Source organism: Protomyctophum bolini (genome assembly GCF_963924005.1).
Source record: "Protomyctophum bolini genome assembly, chromosome: 11".
Classification (NCBI taxonomy): Eukaryota; Metazoa; Chordata; class Actinopteri; order Myctophiformes; family Myctophidae; genus Protomyctophum; species Protomyctophum bolini.
Window position 1 is genome coordinate 11,595,462 of NC_137872.1, and position 17,876 is coordinate 11,613,337.

General features: G+C 32.2%; 1 protein-coding gene across 1 annotated transcript in view; it reads left to right on the top strand.

The window, feature by feature from the left end:
* The window catches only part of trap1 (TNF receptor-associated protein 1), a 55,311-nt gene that overhangs the window by 1,463 nt on the left and 35,972 nt on the right, over positions 1 to 17,876 (top strand). The window contains exons 2-3 of the mRNA XM_080775658.1: positions 489 to 689; positions 1,286 to 1,368. Coding sequence (XP_080631784.1) covers positions 489 to 689; positions 1,286 to 1,368 — 284 coding nt within the window. The remainder of the gene's footprint in view (positions 1 to 488; positions 690 to 1,285; positions 1,369 to 17,876) is intronic.

Below are 17,876 nucleotides of genomic sequence, written 5' to 3' on the forward strand. Positions count from 1 at the left end.
AATGATAAATACAATCGATTAGTCCGGGGACCACCTAGTCCTTGAGGGGGTTCCGGGTGGTCCCCAGCTAAATGATGGAGAGTAACTAAATGCCATGGACCTGTATAAGATATTTAATTATTGAGAGCATGGTTTCCTCTCAAGTGTTAAATTATTGTTAAACATCTGCATTACTTAATTTTCTAACACAATTAGAGAATGTAGAAGAATTGTTATTTTTGTCAACGTTTGCCTGTAATGTCTAACCATATCAATACAGCATTGAATTGTGGACAAAATCTTATCCAATGACAACAAATTTGCCAATTTGATGAGATTTAGCCTCACAGACCCGCGTCTGCGAGGCTAAATCTCATCAAATGGTCCGTGGATCAAATGCAGAATTAACAATGGGCCTTGATATGAACATTATTATTATATATTAAACCGATTAGTTTTATGTATCTCTTGTTGCACCCCTAGACTTTATCTTGTTCTCCTGTCATCAGATGCGCGCCACAGGCAGCCTCAGCAGCAGTTGTGGTGCAGCAGAGCCAGGCTGTGGAGCTCCCAGCAGCACCCTGGGCTGGGTGTGAACCAGTGCTCTCTCTACAGCACCCAGGAGGCTGAGAAGAAAGTCCCAGAAGAAGAGAAGGTCCCCGAAGAAGAGCCCCTGCACACCATCATCAGTGACACCGAGAATGTACAAGGTGATGGAAATGGTCATCATGCACCCGTGGATCATCCTTGTTGGCATATGCCAGACATGACTCGTTAAAACCTGTGAAAGCATCCGTGTCATTTTAGATTTCTTTGGCTATTAGCACATATACAAGCTCATAGAGTGTAATTTTCTTTGCCGCACTATGACCTTAGATCCGATTTATTTATTTATTCAAATGTGTGCAATGTCAGCACGAAAACAGCATGGTTGTTAATCACACCTGTGCGCAACCTAACACATGCACACACACATGCACATATTAACTGTATATATGGTGATTTAGGGTGTGCCAGTACAGAGAAACTGTCATTTCTCAACCGTATCGGACGCTGGGCGGAACTCCAATTATTACATAATTGTATAACTTTAATCGTAATTATTTGAGATAATCTCAATTGATTTTTCATAATCGTTTACAAACGCATCACGATGTGACGTGTTTTGAGCTTGTAGATCGGCTATTTTTAAATCCCGGTTTGGTACAGTTACAGTTACCCGTCTCCTTCGCGAGAGGACATAATATCATTCAAAATGCACTGTAGCTTTGACGTCAGCATTAACATTGCTTCCTCGTCCTTCTAGGTACTTTCTCCAAACATGAGTTCCAGGCTGAGACCAAAAAGCTGCTGGACATTGTTGCCAGGTCCCTGTATTCCGAGAAAGAGGTGAGAATGGGGAGGGTGCTGGTTTACATCAATCCTCATGCTATTTTGAAAGGTGCGAGGCATGTTTCCCAAACATTTTTAGGTTTCCTACATTTAGTTTTTCCTTATTATTTTTCATAAATATCAGAAGTTAAAAACAATGTTTTCCAAAAGAATTCCATGAAAACGATAAAAAAATAATTTTAATAATTTGCCAAAATAATTTGCCTCCCAAAATAATTTGCCTCCCAAAATAATTTGCCTCCCAAAATAATTTGCCTCCCAAAATAATTTGCCAAAATAATTTGCCTCCCAAAATAATTTGCCAAAATAATTTGCCTGCCAAAATAATTTGCCAAAATAATTTGCCTCCCAAAATAATTTGCCAAAATAATTTGCCTCCCAAAATAATTTGCATCCCAAAATAATTTGCCTCCCAAAATAATTTGCCAAAATAATTAGCCTCCCAAAATAATTTGCCAAAATAATTAGCCTCCCAAAATAATTTGCCAAAAGAATTTGCCTCCCAAAATAATTTGCCAAAATAATTTGCCACCCAAAATAATTTGCCAAAATAATTTGCCTCCCAAAATAATTTGCCTCCCAAAATAATTTTCCTCCCAAAATAATTTGCCAAAATAATTTGCTTCCCAAAATAATTTGCCTCCCAAAATAATTTGCCAAAATAATTTGCCTCCCAAAATAATTTGCCTCACAAAATAATTTGCCAAAATAATTTGCCTCCCAAAATAATTTGCCTCCCAAAATAATTTGCAAAAATAATTTGCCTCCCAAAATTATTTGCCTCCCAAAATAATTTGGCAAATAATGTTTTAGGAGCTGTTTCTCAACAACCAAAGTATCAAATAATGGTTAGAAGCTGTTTTTCAACAACCAAAAGTGTCAAATAATGTTTTAGGAGCTGTTTCTCAACAACCAAAGTGTCAAATAATGGTTAGAAGCTTTTTTTCAACAACCAAAAGTGTCAAATAATGTTTTAGGAGCTGTTTCTCAACAACCAAAAGTGTAAAATAATGTTTTAGGAGCTGTTTCTCAACAACCAAAGTGTCAAATAATGGTTAGAAGCTGTTTTTCAACAACCAAAAGGGTCAAATAATGTTTTAGGAGCTGTTTCTCAATAACCAAAAGTGTAAAATAATGTTTTAGGAGATGTTTCTCAACAACCAAAGTGTCAAATAATGGTTAGAAGCTGTTTTTCAACAACCAAAAGTGTCAAATAATGTTTTAGGAGCTGTTTCTCAATAACCAAAAGTGTAAAATAATGTTTTAGGAGCTGTTTCTCAACAACCAAAGTGTCAAATAATGGTTAGAAGCTGTTTTTCAACAACCAAAAGTGTCAAATAATGTTTTAGGAGCTGTTTCTCAATAACCAAAAGTGTAAAATAATGTTTTAGGAGCTGTTTCTCAACAACCAAAGTGTCAAATAATGGTTAGAAGCTGTTTTTCAACAACCAAAAGTGTCAAATAATGTTTTAGGAGCTGTTTCTCAAAAACCAAAAGTGTAAAATAATGTTTTAGGAGCTGTTTCTCAACAACCAAAGTGTCAAATAATGGTTAGAAGCTGTTTTTCAACAACCAAAAGTGTCAAATAATGTTTTAGGAGCTGTTTCTCAATAACCAAAAGTGTAAAATAATGTTTTAGGAGCTGTTTCTCAACAACCAAAGTGTCAAATAATGGTTAGAAGCTGTTTTTCAACAACCAAAAGTGTCAAATAATGTTTTAGGAGCCGTTTCTCAACAACCAAAAGTGTAAAATAATGTTTTAGGAGCTGTTTCTCAACAACCAAAGTGTCAAATAATGGTTAGAAGCTGTTTTTCAACAACCAAAAGTGTCAAATAATGTTTTAGGAGCTGTTTCTCAATAACCAAAAGTGTAAAATAATGTTTTAGGAGCTGTTTCTCAACAACCAAAGTGTCAAATAATGGTTAGAAGCTGTTTTTCAACAACCAAAAGTGTCAAATAATGTTTTAGGAGCTGTTTCTCAATAACCAAAAGTGTAAAATAATGTTTTAGGAGCTGTTTCTCAACAACCAAAGTGTCAAATAATGGTTAGAAGCTGTTTTTCAACAACCAAAAGTGTCAAATAATGTTTTAGGAGCTGTTTCTCAACAATTAAAGTGTCAAATAATGGTTAGAAGCTGTTTTTCAACAACCAAAAGTGTCAAATAATGTTTTCGGAGCTGTTTCTCAACAACCAAAAGTGTAAAATAATGTTTTAGGAGCTGTTTCTCAACAACCAAAGTGTCAAATAATGGTTAGAAGCTGTTTTTCAACAACCAAAAGTGTCAAATAATGTTTTAGGAGCTGTTTCTCAACAACCAAAAGTGTAAAATAATGTTTTAGGAGCTGTTTCTCAACAACCAAAGTGTCAAATAATGGTTAGAAGCTGTTTTTCAACAACCAAAAGTGTCAAATAATGTTTTCGGAGCTGTTTCTCAACAACCAAAAGTGTAAAATAATGTTTTAGGAGCTGTTTCTCAACAACCAAAGTGTCAAATAATGGTTAGAAGCTGTTTTTCAACAACCAAAAGTGTCAAATAATGTTTTAGGAGCTGTTTCTCAACAACCAAAAGTGTAAAATAATGTTTTAGGAGCTGTTTCTCAACAACCAAAGTGTCAAATAATGGCCTCCCAAAATAATTTCCCTAAAATAATTTGCTTCCCAAAATAATTTGCCAAAATAATTTGCCTCCCAAAATAATTTGCCTCCCAAAATAATTTGCCTCCCAAAATAATTTGCCTCCCAAAATAATTTGCCAAAATAATTTGCCTCCCAAAATAATTTGCCAAAATAATTTGCCTCCCAAAATAATTTGCCAAAATAATTTGCCTCCCAAAATAATTTGCCAAAATAATTTGCCTCCCAAAATAATTTGCCAAAATAATTTGCCTCCCAAAATAATTTGCCAAAATAATTTGCCTCCCAAAATAATTTGCCAAAATAATTTGCCTCCCAAAATAATCTGCCAAAATAATTTGCCTCCCAAAATAATTTGCCAAAATAATTTGCCTGCCAAAATAATTTGCCAAAATAATTTGCCTCCCAAAATAATTTGCCAAAATAATTTGCCTCCCAAAATAATTTGCCAAAATAATTTGCCTCCCAAAATAATTTTCCTCCCAAAATAATTTGCCAAAATAATTTTCCTCCCAAAATAATTTGCCTCCCAAAATAATTTGCCTCCCAAAATAATTTGCCAAAATAATTTGCCTCCCAAAATAATCTGCCAAAATAATTTGCCTCCCAAAATAATTTGCCAAAATAATTTGCCTGCCAAAATAATTTGCCAAAATAATTTGCCTCCCAAAATAATTTGCATCCCAAAATAATTTGCCTCCCAAAATAATTTGCATCCCAAAATAATTTGCCTCCCAAAATAATTTGCATCCCAAAATAATTTGCCTCCCAAAATAATTTGCCAAAATAATTTGCCTCCCAAAATAATTTGCCAAAAGAATTTGCCTCCCAAAATAATTTGCCAAAATAATTTTGCCTCCCAAAATAATTTGCCTCACAAAATAATTTGCCAAAATAATTTGCCTCCCAAAATAATTTGCCTCCCAAAATAATTTGCCTCCCAAAATAATTTGCCAAAATAATTTGCCTCCCAAAATAATTTGCCAAAATAATTTGCCTCCCAAAATAATTTTCCTCCCAAAATAATTTGCCAAAATAATTTGCCTCCCAAAATAATTTGCCTCCCAAAATAATTTGCCTCCCAAAATAATTTGCCAAAATAATTTGCCTCCCAAAATAATCTGCCAAAATAATTTGCCAAAATAATTTGCCTGCCAAAATAATTTGCCAAAATAATTTGCCTCCCAAAATAATTTGCATCCCAAAATAATTTGCCTCCCAAAATAATTTGCATCCCAAAATAATTTGCCTCCCAAAATAATTTGCATCCCAAAATAATTTGCCTCCCAAAATAATTTGCATCCCAAAATAATTTGCCTCCCAAAATAATTTGCATCCCAAAATAATTTGCCTCCCAAAATAATTTGCCAAAAGAATTTGCCTCCCAAAATAATTTGCCAAAATAATTTTGCCTCCCAAAATAATTTGCCTCACAAAATAATTTGCCAAAATAATTTGCCTCCCAAAATAATTTGCCTCCCAAAATAATTTGCATCCCAAAATAATTTGCCTCCCAAAATAATTTGCCTCCCAAAATAATTTGCCAAAATAATTTGCCTCCCAAAATAATTTGCCAAAATAATTTGCCACCCAAAATAATTTGCCTCCCAAAATAATTTGCCAAAATAATTTGCCTCCCAAAATAATTTGCCAAAATAATTTTGCCTCCCAAAATAATTTGCCAAAATAATTTTGCCTCCCAAAATAATTTGCCAAAATAATTTGCCTCCCAAAATAATTTGCCAAAATAATTTGCCTCCCAAAATAATTTGCAAAAATAATTTGCCTCCCAAAATAATTTGCCTCCCAAAATAATTTGCCTCCCAAAATAATTTGCCAAAATAATTTGCCTCCCAAAATAATTTGCCAAAATAATTTGCCTCCCAAAATAATTTGCCAAAATAATTTGCCTCCCAAAATAATTTGCAAAAATAATTTGCCTCCCAAAATTATTTGCCTCCCAAAATAATTTGGCAAATAATGTTTTAGGAGCTGTTTCTCAACAACCAAAGTATCAAATAATGGTTAGAAGCTGTTTTTCAACAACCAAAAGTGTCAAATAATGTTTTAGGAGCTGTTTCTCAACAACCAAAGTGTCAAATAATGGTTAGAAGCTGTTTTTCAACAACCAAAAGTGTCAAATAATGTTTTAGGAGCTGTTTCTCAACAACCAAAAGTGTAAAATAATGTTTTAGGAGCTGTTTCTCAACAACCAAAGTGTCAAATAATGGTTAGAAGCTGTTTTTCAACAACCAAAAGTGTCAAATAATGTTTTAGGAGCTGTTTCTCAATAACCAAAAGTGTAAAATAATGTTTTAGGAGCTGTTTCTCAACAACCAAAGTGTCAAATAATGGTTAGAAGCTGTTTTTCAACAACCAAAAGTGTCAAATAATGTTTTAGGAGCTGTTTCTCAATAACCAAAAGTGTAAAATAATGTTTTAGGAGCTGTTTCTCAACAACCAAAGTGTCAAATAATGGTTAGAAGCTGTTTTTCAACAACCAAAAGTGTCAAATAATGTTTTAGGAGCTGTTTCTCAAAAACCAAAAGTGTAAAATAATGTTTTAGGAGCTGTTTCTCAACAACCAAAGTGTCAAATAATGGTTAGAAGCTGTTTTTCAACAACCAAAAGTGTCAAATAATGTTTTAGGAGCTGTTTCTCAATAACCAAAAGTGTAAAATAATGTTTTAGGAGCTGTTTCTCAACAACCAAAGTGTCAAATAATGGTTAGAAGCTGTTTTTCAACAACCAAAAGTGTCAAATAATGTTTTAGGAGCCGTTTCTCAACAACCAAAAGTGTAAAATAATGTTTTAGGAGCTGTTTCTCAACAACCAAAGTGTCAAATAATGGTTAGAAGCTGTTTTTCAACAACCAAAAGTGTCAAATAATGTTTTAGGAGCTGTTTCTCAATAACCAAAAGTGTAAAATAATGTTTTAGGAGCTGTTTCTCAACAACCAAAGTGTCAAATAATGGTTAGAAGCTGTTTTTCAACAACCAAAAGTGTCAAATAATGTTTTAGGAGCTGTTTCTCAATAACCAAAAGTGTAAAATAATGTTTTAGGAGCTGTTTCTCAACAACCAAAGTGTCAAATAATGGTTAGAAGCTGTTTTTCAACAACCAAAAGTGTCAAATAATGTTTTAGGAGCTGTTTCTCAACAATTAAAGTGTCAAATAATGGTTAGAAGCTGTTTTTCAACAACCAAAAGTGTCAAATAATGTTTTCGGAGCTGTTTCTCAACAACCAAAAGTGTAAAATAATGTTTTAGGAGCTGTTTCTCAACAACCAAAGTGTCAAATAATGGTTAGAAGCTGTTTTTCAACAACCAAAAGTGTCAAATAATGTTTTAGGAGCTGTTTCTCAACAACCAAAAGTGTAAAATAATGTTTTAGGAGCTGTTTCTCAACAACCAAAGTGTCAAATAATGGCCTCCCAAAATAATTTCCCTAAAATAATTTGCCAAAATAATTTGCTTCCCAAAATAATTTGCCAAAATAATTTGCCTCCCAAAATAATTTGCCTCCCAAAATAATTTGCCAAAATAATTTGCCTCCCAAAATAATTTGCCTCCCAAAATAATTTGCCAAAATAATTTTCCTCCCAAAATAATTTGCCAAAATAATTTGCCTCCCAAAATAATCTGCCAAAATAATTTGCCAAAATAATTTGCCTGCCAAAATAATTTGCCTCCCAAAATAATTTGCCAAAATAATTTGCCTCCCAAAATAATTTGCATCCCAAAATAATTTGCCTCCCAAAATAATTTGCATCCCAAAATAATTTGCCTCCCAAAATAATTTGCCAAAATAATTAGCCTCCCAAAATAATTTGCCAAAAGAATTTGCCTCCCAAAATAATTTGCCAAAATAATTTTGCCTCCCAAAATAATTTGCCTCACAAAATAATTTGCCAAAATAATTTGCCTCCCAAAATAATTTGCCTCCCAAAATAATTTGCCTCCCAAAATAATTTGCCAAAATAATTTGCCTCCCAAAATAATTTGCCAAAATAATTTGCCTCCCAAAATAATTTGCCAAAATAATTTGCCTCCCAAAATAATTTGCCAAAATAATTTGCCTCCCAAAATAATTTGCAAAAATAATTTGCCTCCCAAAATAATTTGCCTCCCAAAATAATTTGCCAAAATAATTTGCCTCCCAAAATAATTTGCCAAAATAATTTGCCTCCCAAAATAATTTGCCAAAAGAATTTGCCTCCCAAAATAATTTGCCAAAATAATTTTGCCTCCCAAAATAATTTGCCTCACAAAATAATTTGCCAAAATAATTTGCCTCCCAAAATAATTTGCCTCCCAAAATAATTTGCCAAAATAATTTGCCTCCCAAAATAATTTGCCAAAATAATTTGCCTCCCAAAATAATTTTCCTCCCAAAATAATTTGCCTCCCAAAATAATTTGCCTCCCAAAATAATTTGCCAAAATAATTTGCCTCCCAAAATAATCTGCCAAAATAATTTGCCTCCCAAAATAATTTGCCAAAATAATTTGCCTGCCAAAATAATTTGCCTCCCAAAATAATTTGCATCCCAAAATAATTTGCCTCCCAAAATAATTTGCATCCCAAAATAATTTGCCTCCCAAAATAATTTGCATCCCAAAATAATTTGCCTCCCAAAATAATTTGCCAAAATAATTAGCCTCCCAAAATAATTTGCCAAAAGAATTTGCCTCCCAAAATAATTTGCCAAAATAATTTTGCCTCCCAAAATAATTTGCCTCACAAAATAATTTGCCAAAATAATTTGCCTCCCAAAATAATTTGCCTCCCAAAATAATTTGCATCCCAAAATAATTTGCCTCCCAAAATAATTTGCCTCCCAAAATAATTTGCCAAAATAATTTGCCTCCCAAAATAATTTGCCAAAATAATTTGCCTCCCAAAATAATTTGCCAAAATAATTTGCCACCCAAAATAATTTGCCTCCCAAAATAATTTGCCAAAATAATTTGCCTCCCAAAATAATTTGCCAAAATAATTTTGCCTCCCAAAATAATTTGCCAAAATAATTTGCCTCCCAAAATAATTTGCCAAAATAATTTGCCTCCCAAAATAATTTGCCAAAATAATTTGCCTCCCAAAATAATTTGCAAAAATAATTTGCCTCCCAAAATAATTTGCCTCCCAAAATAATTTGCCTCCCAAAATAATTTGCCAAAATAATTTGCCTCCCAAAATAATTTGCCAAAATAATTTGCCTCCCAAAATAATTTGCCAAAATAATTTGCCTCCCAAAATAATTTGCCAAAATAATTTGCCTCCCAAAATAATTTGCAAAAATAATTTGCCTCCCAAAATTATTTGCCTCCCAAAATAATTTGGCAAATAATGTTTTAGGAGCTGTTTCTCAACAACCAAAGTATCAAATAATGGTTAGAAGCTGTTTTTCAACAACCAAAAGTGTCAAATAATGTTTTAGGAGCTGTTTCTCAACAACCAAAGTGTCAAATAATGGTTAGAAGCTGTTTTTCAACAACCAAAAGTGTCAAATAATGTTTTAGGAGCTGTTTCTCAACAACCAAAAGTGTAAAATAATGTTTTAGGAGCTGTTTCTCAACAACCAAAGTGTCAAATAATGGTTAGAAGCTGTTTTTCAACAACCAAAAGTGTCAAATAATGTTTTAGGAGCTGTTTCTCAATAACCAAAAGTGTAAAATAATGTTTTAGGAGCTGTTTCTCAACAACCAAAGTGTCAAATAATGGTTAGAAGCTGTTTTTCAACAACCAAAAGTGTCAAATAATGTTTTAGGAGCTGTTTCTCAATAACCAAAAGTGTAAAATAATGTTTTAGGAGCTGTTTCTCAACAACCAAAGTGTCAAATAATGGTTAGAAGCTGTTTTTCAACAACCAAAAGTGTCAAATAATGTTTTAGGAGCTGTTTCTCAAAAACCAAAAGTGTAAAATAATGTTTTAGGAGCTGTTTCTCAACAACCAAAGTGTCAAATAATGGTTAGAAGCTGTTTTTCAACAACCAAAAGTGTCAAATAATGTTTTAGGAGCTGTTTCTCAATAACCAAAAGTGTAAAATAATGTTTTAGGAGCTGTTTCTCAACAACCAAAGTGTCAAATAATGGTTAGAAGCTGTTTTTCAACAACCAAAAGTGTCAAATAATGTTTTAGGAGCCGTTTCTCAACAACCAAAAGTGTAAAATAATGTTTTAGGAGCTGTTTCTCAACAACCAAAGTGTCAAATAATGGTTAGAAGCTGTTTTTCAACAACCAAAAGTGTCAAATAATGTTTTAGGAGCTGTTTCTCAATAACCAAAAGTGTAAAATAATGTTTTAGGAGCTGTTTCTCAACAACCAAAGTGTCAAATAATGGTTAGAAGCTGTTTTTCAACAACCAAAAGTGTCAAATAATGTTTTAGGAGCTGTTTCTCAATAACCAAAAGTGTAAAATAATGTTTTAGGAGCTGTTTCTCAACAACCAAAGTGTCAAATAATGGTTAGAAGCTGTTTTTCAACAACCAAAAGTGTCAAATAATGTTTTAGGAGCTGTTTCTCAACAATTAAAGTGTCAAATAATGGTTAGAAGCTGTTTTTCAACAACCAAAAGTGTCAAATAATGTTTTCGGAGCTGTTTCTCAACAACCAAAAGTGTAAAATAATGTTTTAGGAGCTGTTTCTCAACAACCAAAGTGTCAAATAATGGTTAGAAGCTGTTTTTCAACAACCAAAAGTGTCAAATAATGTTTTAGGAGCTGTTTCTCAACAACCAAAAGTGTAAAATAATGTTTTAGGAGCTGTTTCTCAACAACCAAAGTGTCAAATAATGGCCTCCCAAAATAATTTCCCTAAAATAATTTGCCAAAATAATTTGCTTCCCAAAATAATTTGCCAAAATAATTTGCCTCCCAAAATAATTTGCCTCCCAAAATAATTTGCCAAAATAATTTGCCTGCCAAAATAATTTGCCAAAATAATTTGCCTCCCAAAATAATTTGCCTCCCAAAATAATTTGCATCCCAAAATAATTTGCCTCCCAAAATAATTTGCATCCCAAAATAATTTGCCTCCCAAAATAATTTGCCAAAATAATTAGCCTCCCAAAATAATTTGCCAAAAGAATTTGCCTCCCAAAATAATTTGCCAAAATAATTTTGCCTCCCAAAATAATTTGCCTCACAAAATAATTTGCCAAAATAATTTGCCTCCCAAAATAATTTGCCTCCCAAAATAATTTGCCAAAATAATTTGCCTCCCAAAATAATTTGCCAAAATAATTTGCCTCCCAAAATAATTTGCCAAAATAATTTGCCTCCCAAAATAATTTGCCAAAATAATTTGCCTCCCAAAATAATTTGCAAAAATAATTTGCCTCCCAAAATAATTTGCCTCCCAAAATAATTTGCCTCCCAAAATAATTTGCCTCCCAAAATAATTTGCCAAAATAATTTGCCTCCCAAAATAATTTGCAAAAATAATTTGCCTCCCAAAATAATTTGCCTCCCAAAATAATTTGGCAAATAATGTTTTAGGAGCTGTTTCTCAACAACCAAAGTATCAAATAATGGTTAGAAGCTGTTTTTCAACAACCAAAAGTGTCAAATAATGTTTTAGGAGCTGTTTCTCAACAACCAAAGTGTCAAATAATGGTTAGAAGCTGTTTTTCAACAACCAAAAGTGTCAAATAATGTTTTAGGAGCTGTTTCTCAACAACCAAAAGTGTAAAATAATGTTTTAGGAGCTGTTTCTCAACAACCAAAGTGTCAAATAATGGTTAGAAGCTGTTTTTCAACAACCAAAAGTGTCAAATAATGTTTTAGGAGCTGTTTCTCAATAACCAAAAGTGTAAAATAATGTTTTAGGAGCTGTTTCTCAACAACCAAAGTGTCAAATAATGGTTAGAAGCTGTTTTTCAACAACCAAAAGTGTCAAATAATGTTTTAGGAGCTGTTTCTCAATAACCAAAAGTGTAAAATAATGTTTTAGGAGCTGTTTCTCAACAACCAAAGTGTCAAATAATGGTTAGAAGCTGTTTTTCAACAACCAAAAGTGTCAAATAATGTTTTAGGAGCTGTTTCTCAAAAACCAAAAGTGTAAAATAATGTTTTAGGAGCTGTTTCTCAACAACCAAAGTGTCAAATAATGGTTAGAAGCTGTTTTTCAACAACCAAAAGTGTAAAATAATGTTTTAGGAGCTGTTTCTCAATAACCAAAAGTGTAAAATAATGTTTTAGGAGCTGTTTCTCAACAACCAAAGTGTCAAATAATGGTTAGAAGCTGTTTTTCAACAACCAAAAGTGTCAAATAATGTTTTAGGAGCCGTTTCTCAACAACCAAAAGTGTAAAATAATGTTTTAGGAGCTGTTTCTCAACAACCAAAGTGTCAAATAATGGTTAGAAGCTGTTTTTCAACAACCAAAAGTGTCAAATAATGTTTTAGGAGCTGTTTCTCAATAACCAAAAGTGTAAAATAATGTTTTAGGAGCTGTTTCTCAACAACCAAAGTGTCAAATAATGGTTAGAAGCTGTTTTTCAACAACCAAAAGTGTCAAATAATGTTTTAGGAGCTGTTTCTCAATAACCAAAAGTGTAAAATAATGTTTTAGGAGCTGTTTCTCAACAACCAAAGTGTCAAATAATGGTTAGAAGCTGTTTTTCAACAACCAAAAGTGTCAAATAATGTTTTAGGAGCTGTTTCTCAACAATTAAAGTGTCAAATAATGGTTAGAAGCTGTTTTTCAACAACCAAAAGTGTCAAATAATGTTTTCGGAGCTGTTTCTCAACAACCAAAAGTGTAAAATAATGTTTTAGGAGCTGTTTCTCAACAACCAAAGTGTCAAATAATGGTTAGAAGCTGTTTTTCAACAACCAAAAGTGTCAAATAATGTTTTAGGAGCTGTTTCTCAACAACCAAAAGTGTAAAATAATGTTTTAGGAGCTGTTTCTCAACAACCAAAGTGTCAAATAATGGCCTCCCAAAATAATTTCCCTAAAATAATTTGCCAAAATAATTTGCTTCCCAAAATAATTTGCCAAAATAATTTGCCTCCCAAAATAATTTGCCTCCCAAAATAATTTGCCTCCCAAAATAATTTGCCAAAATAATTTTCCTCCCAAAATAATTTGCCAAAATAATTTGCCTCCCAAAATAATTTGCCTCCCAAAATAATTTGCCAAAATAATTTGCCTCCCAAAATAATCTGCCAAAATAATTTGCCTCCCAAAATAATTTGCCAAAATAATTTGCCTGCCAAAATAATTTGCCAAAATAATTTGCCTCCCAAAATAATTTGCCAAAATAATTTGCCTCCCAAAATAATTTGCATCCCAAAATAATTTGCCTCCCAAAATAATTTGCATCCCAAAATAATTTGCCTCCCAAAATAATTTGCCAAAATAATTAGCCTCCCAAAATAATTTGCCAAAAGAATTTGCCTCCCAAAATAATTTGCCAAAATAATTTTGCCTCCCAAAATAATTTGCCTCACAAAATAATTTGCCAAAATAATTTGCCTCCCAAAATAATTTGCCTCCCAAAATAATTTGCCTCCCAAAATAATTTGCCAAAATAATTTGCCTCCCAAAATAATTTGCCAAAATAATTTGCCTCCCAAAATAATTTTCCTCCCAAAATAATTTGCCAAAATAATTTGCCTCCCAAAATAATTTGCCTCCCAAAATAATTTGCCAAAATAATTTGCCTCCCAAAATAATCTGCCAAAATAATTTGCCTCCCAAAATAATTTGCCAAAATAATTTGCCTGCCAAAATAATTTGCCTGCCAAAATAATTTGCCAAAATAATTTGCCTCCCAAAATAATTTGCATCCCAAAATAATTTGCCTCCCAAAATAATTTGCATCCCAAAATAATTTGCCTCCCAAAATAATTTGCATCCCAAAATAATTTGCCTCCCAAAATAATTTGCCAAAATAATTAGCCTCCCAAAATAATTTGCCAAAAGAATTTGCCTCCCAAAATAATTTGCCAAAATAATTTTGCCTCCCAAAATAATTTGCCTCACAAAATAATTTGCCAAAATAATTTGCCTCCCAAAATAATTTGCCTCCCAAAATAATTTGCATCCCAAAATAATTTGCCTCCCAAAATAATTTGCCTCCCAAAATAATTTGCCTCCCAAAATAATTTGCCAAAATAATTTGCCTCCCAAAATAATTTGCCAAAATAATTTGCCACCCAAAATAATTTGCCTCCCAAAATAATTTGCCAAAATAATTTGCCTCCCAAAATAATTTGCCAAAATAATTTTGCCTCCCAAAATAATTTGCCAAAATAATTTGCCTCCCAAAATAATTTGCCAAAATAATTTGCCTCCCAAAATAATTTGCCAAAATAATTTGCCTCCCAAAATAATTTGCCAAAATAATTTGCCTCCCAAAATAATTTGCCAAAATAATTTGCCTCCCAAAATAATTTGCAAAAATAATTTGCCTCCCAAAATAATTTGCCTCCCAAAATAATTTGCCAAAATAATTTGCCTCCCAAAATAATTTGCCAAAATAATTTGCCTCCCAAAATAATTTGCCTCCCAAAATAATTTGCCAAAATAATTTGCCTCCCAAAATAATTTGCAAAAATAATTTGCCTCCCAAAATTATTTGCCTCCCAAAATAATTTGGCAAATAATGTTTTAGGAGCTGTTTCTCAACAACCAAAGTATCAAATAATGGTTAGAAGCTGTTTTTCAACAACCAAAAGTGTCAAATAATGTTTTAGGAGCTGTTTCTCAACAACCAAAGTGTCAAATAATGGTTAGAAGCTGTTTTTCACCACCAAAAGTGTCAAATAATGTTTTAGGAGCTGTTTCTCAACAACCAAAAGTGTAAAATAATGTTTTAGGAGCTGTTTCTCAACAACCAAAGTGTCAAATAATGGTTAGAAGCTGTTTTTCAACAACCAAAAGTGTCAAATAATGTTTTAGGAGCTGTTTCTCAACAACCAAAAGTGTAAAATAATGTTTTAGGAGCTGTTTCTCAACAACCAAAGTGTCAAATAATGGTTAGAAGCTGTTTTTCAACAACCAAAAGTGTCAAATAATGTTTTAGGAGCTGTTTCTCAATAACCAAAAGTGTAAAATAATGTTTTAGGAGCTGTTTCTCAACAACCAAAGTGTCAAATAATGGTTAGAAGCTGTTTTTCAACAACCAAAAGTGTCAAATAATGTTTTAGGAGCTGTTTCTCAATAACCAAAAGTGTAAAATAATGTTTTAGGAGCTGTTTCTCAACAACCAAAGTGTCAAATAATGGTTAGAAGCTGTTTTTCAACAACCAAAAGTGTCAAATAATGTTTTAGGAGCTGTTTCTCAAAAACCAAAAGTGTAAAATAATGTTTTAGGAGCTGTTTCTCAACAACCAAAGTGTCAAATAATGGTTAGAAGCTGTTTTTCAACAACCAAAAGTGTCAAATAATGTTTTAGGAGCTGTTTCTCAATAACCAAAAGTGTAAAATAATGTTTTAGGAGCTGTTTCTCAACAACCAAAGTGTCAAATAATGGTTAGAAGCTGTTTTTCAACAACCAAAAGTGTAAAATAATGTTTTAGGAGCCGTTTCTCAACAACCAAAAGTGTAAAATAATGTTTTAGGAGCTGTTTCTCAACAACCAAAGTGTCAAATAATGGTTAGAAGCTGTTTTTCAACAACCAAAAGTGTCAAATAATGTTTTAGGAGCTGTTTCTCAATAACCAAAAGTGTAAAATAATGTTTTAGGAGCTGTTTCTCAACAACCAAAGTGTCAAATAATGGTTAGAAGCTGTTTTTCAACAACCAAAAGTGTCAAATAATGTTTTAGGAGCTGTTTCTCAATAACCAAAAGTGTAAAATAATGTTTTAGGAGCTGTTTCTCAACAACCAAAGTGTCAAATAATGGTTAGAAGCTGTTTTTCAACAACCAAAAGTGTCAAATAATGTTTTAGGAGCTGTTTCTCAACAATTAAAGTGTCAAATAATGGTTAGAAGCTGTTTTTCAACAACCAAAAGTGTCAAATAATGTTTTCGGAGCTGTTTCTCAACAACCAAAAGTGTAAAATAATGTTTTAGGAGCTGTTTCTCAACAACCAAAGTGTCAAATAATGGTTAGAAGCTGTTTTTCAACAACCAAAAGTGTCAAATAATGTTTTAGGAGCTGTTTCTCAACAACCAAAAGTGTAAAATAATGTTTTAGGAGCTGTTTCTCAACAACCAAAGTGTCAAATAATGGCCTCCCAAAATAATTTGCCAAAATAATTTGCTTCCCAAAATAATTTGCCAAAATAATTTGCCTCCCAAAATATTTTGCCTCCCAAAATAATTTGCCTCCCAAAATAATTTGCCAAAATAATTTTCCTCCCAAAATAATTTGCCAAAATAATTTGCCTCCCAAAATAATTTGCCTCCCAAAATAATTTGCCAAAATAATTTGCCTCCCAAAATAATCTGCCAAAATAATTTGCCTCCCAAAATAATTTGCCAAAATAATTTGCCTGCCAAAATAATTTGCCTGCCAAAATAATTTGCCTCCCAAAATAATTTGCCAAAATAATTTGCCTCCCAAAATAATTTGCATCCCAAAATAATTTGCCTCCCAAAATAATTTGCATCCCAAAATAATTTGCCTCCCAAAATAATTTGCCAAAATAATTAGCCTCCCAAAATAATTTGCCAAAAGAATTTGCCTCCCAAAATAATTTGCCAAAATAATTTTGCCTCCCAAAATAATTTGCCTCACAAAATAATTTGCCAAAATAATTTGCCTCCCAAAATAATTTGCCTCCCAAAATAATTTGCCAAAATAATTTGCCTCCCAAAATAATTTGCCAAAATAATTTGCCTCCCAAAATAATTTGCCAAAATAATTTGCCTCCCAAAATAATTTGCAAAAATAATTTGCCTCCCAAAATAATTTGCCTCCCAAAATAATTTGCCAAAATAATTTGCCTCCCAAAATAATTTGCCAAAATAATTTGCCTCCCAAAATAATTTGCCAAAATAATTTGCCTCCCAAAATAATTTGCCAAAATAATTTGCCTCCCAAAATAATTTGCAAAAATAATTTGCCTCCCAAAATAATTTGCCTCCCAAAATAATTTGGCAAATAATGTTTTAGGAGCTGTTTCTCAACAACCAAAAGTGTCAAATAATGTTTTAGGAGCTGTTTCTCAACAACCAAAGTGTCAAATAATGGTTAGAAGCTGTTTTTCAACAACCAAAAGTGTCAAATAATGTTTTAGGAGCTGTTTCTCAACAACCAAAAGTGTAAAATAATGTTTTAGGAGCTGTTTCTCAACAACCAAAGTGTCAAATAATGGTTAGAAGCTGTTTTTCAACAACCAAAAGTGTCAAATAATGTTTTAGGAGCTGTTTCTCAATAACCAAAAGTGTAAAATAATGTTTTAGGAGCTGTTTCTCAACAACCAAAGTGTCAAATAATGGTTAGAAGCTGTTTTTCAACAACCAAAAGTGTCAAATAATGTTTTAGGAGCTGTTTCTCAATAACCAAAAGTGTAAAATAATGTTTTAGGAGCTGTTTCTCAACAACCAAAGTGTAAAATAATGTTTTAGGAGCTGTTTCTCAACAACCAAAGTGTCAAATAATGGCCTCCCAAAATAATTTGCCAAAATAATTTGCTTCCCAAAATAATTTGCCAAAATAATTTGCCTCCCAAAATAATTTGCCTCCCAAAATAATTTGCCTCCCAAAATAATTTGCCTCCCAAAATAATTTGCCAAAATAATTTTCCTCCCAAAATAATTTGCCAAAATAATTTGCCTCCCAAAATAATTTGCCTCCCAAAATAATTTGCCAAAATAATTTGCCTCCCAAAATAATCTGCCAAAATAATTTGCCTCCCAAAATAATTTGCCAAAATAATTTGCCTGCCAAAATAATTTGCCTCCCAAAATAA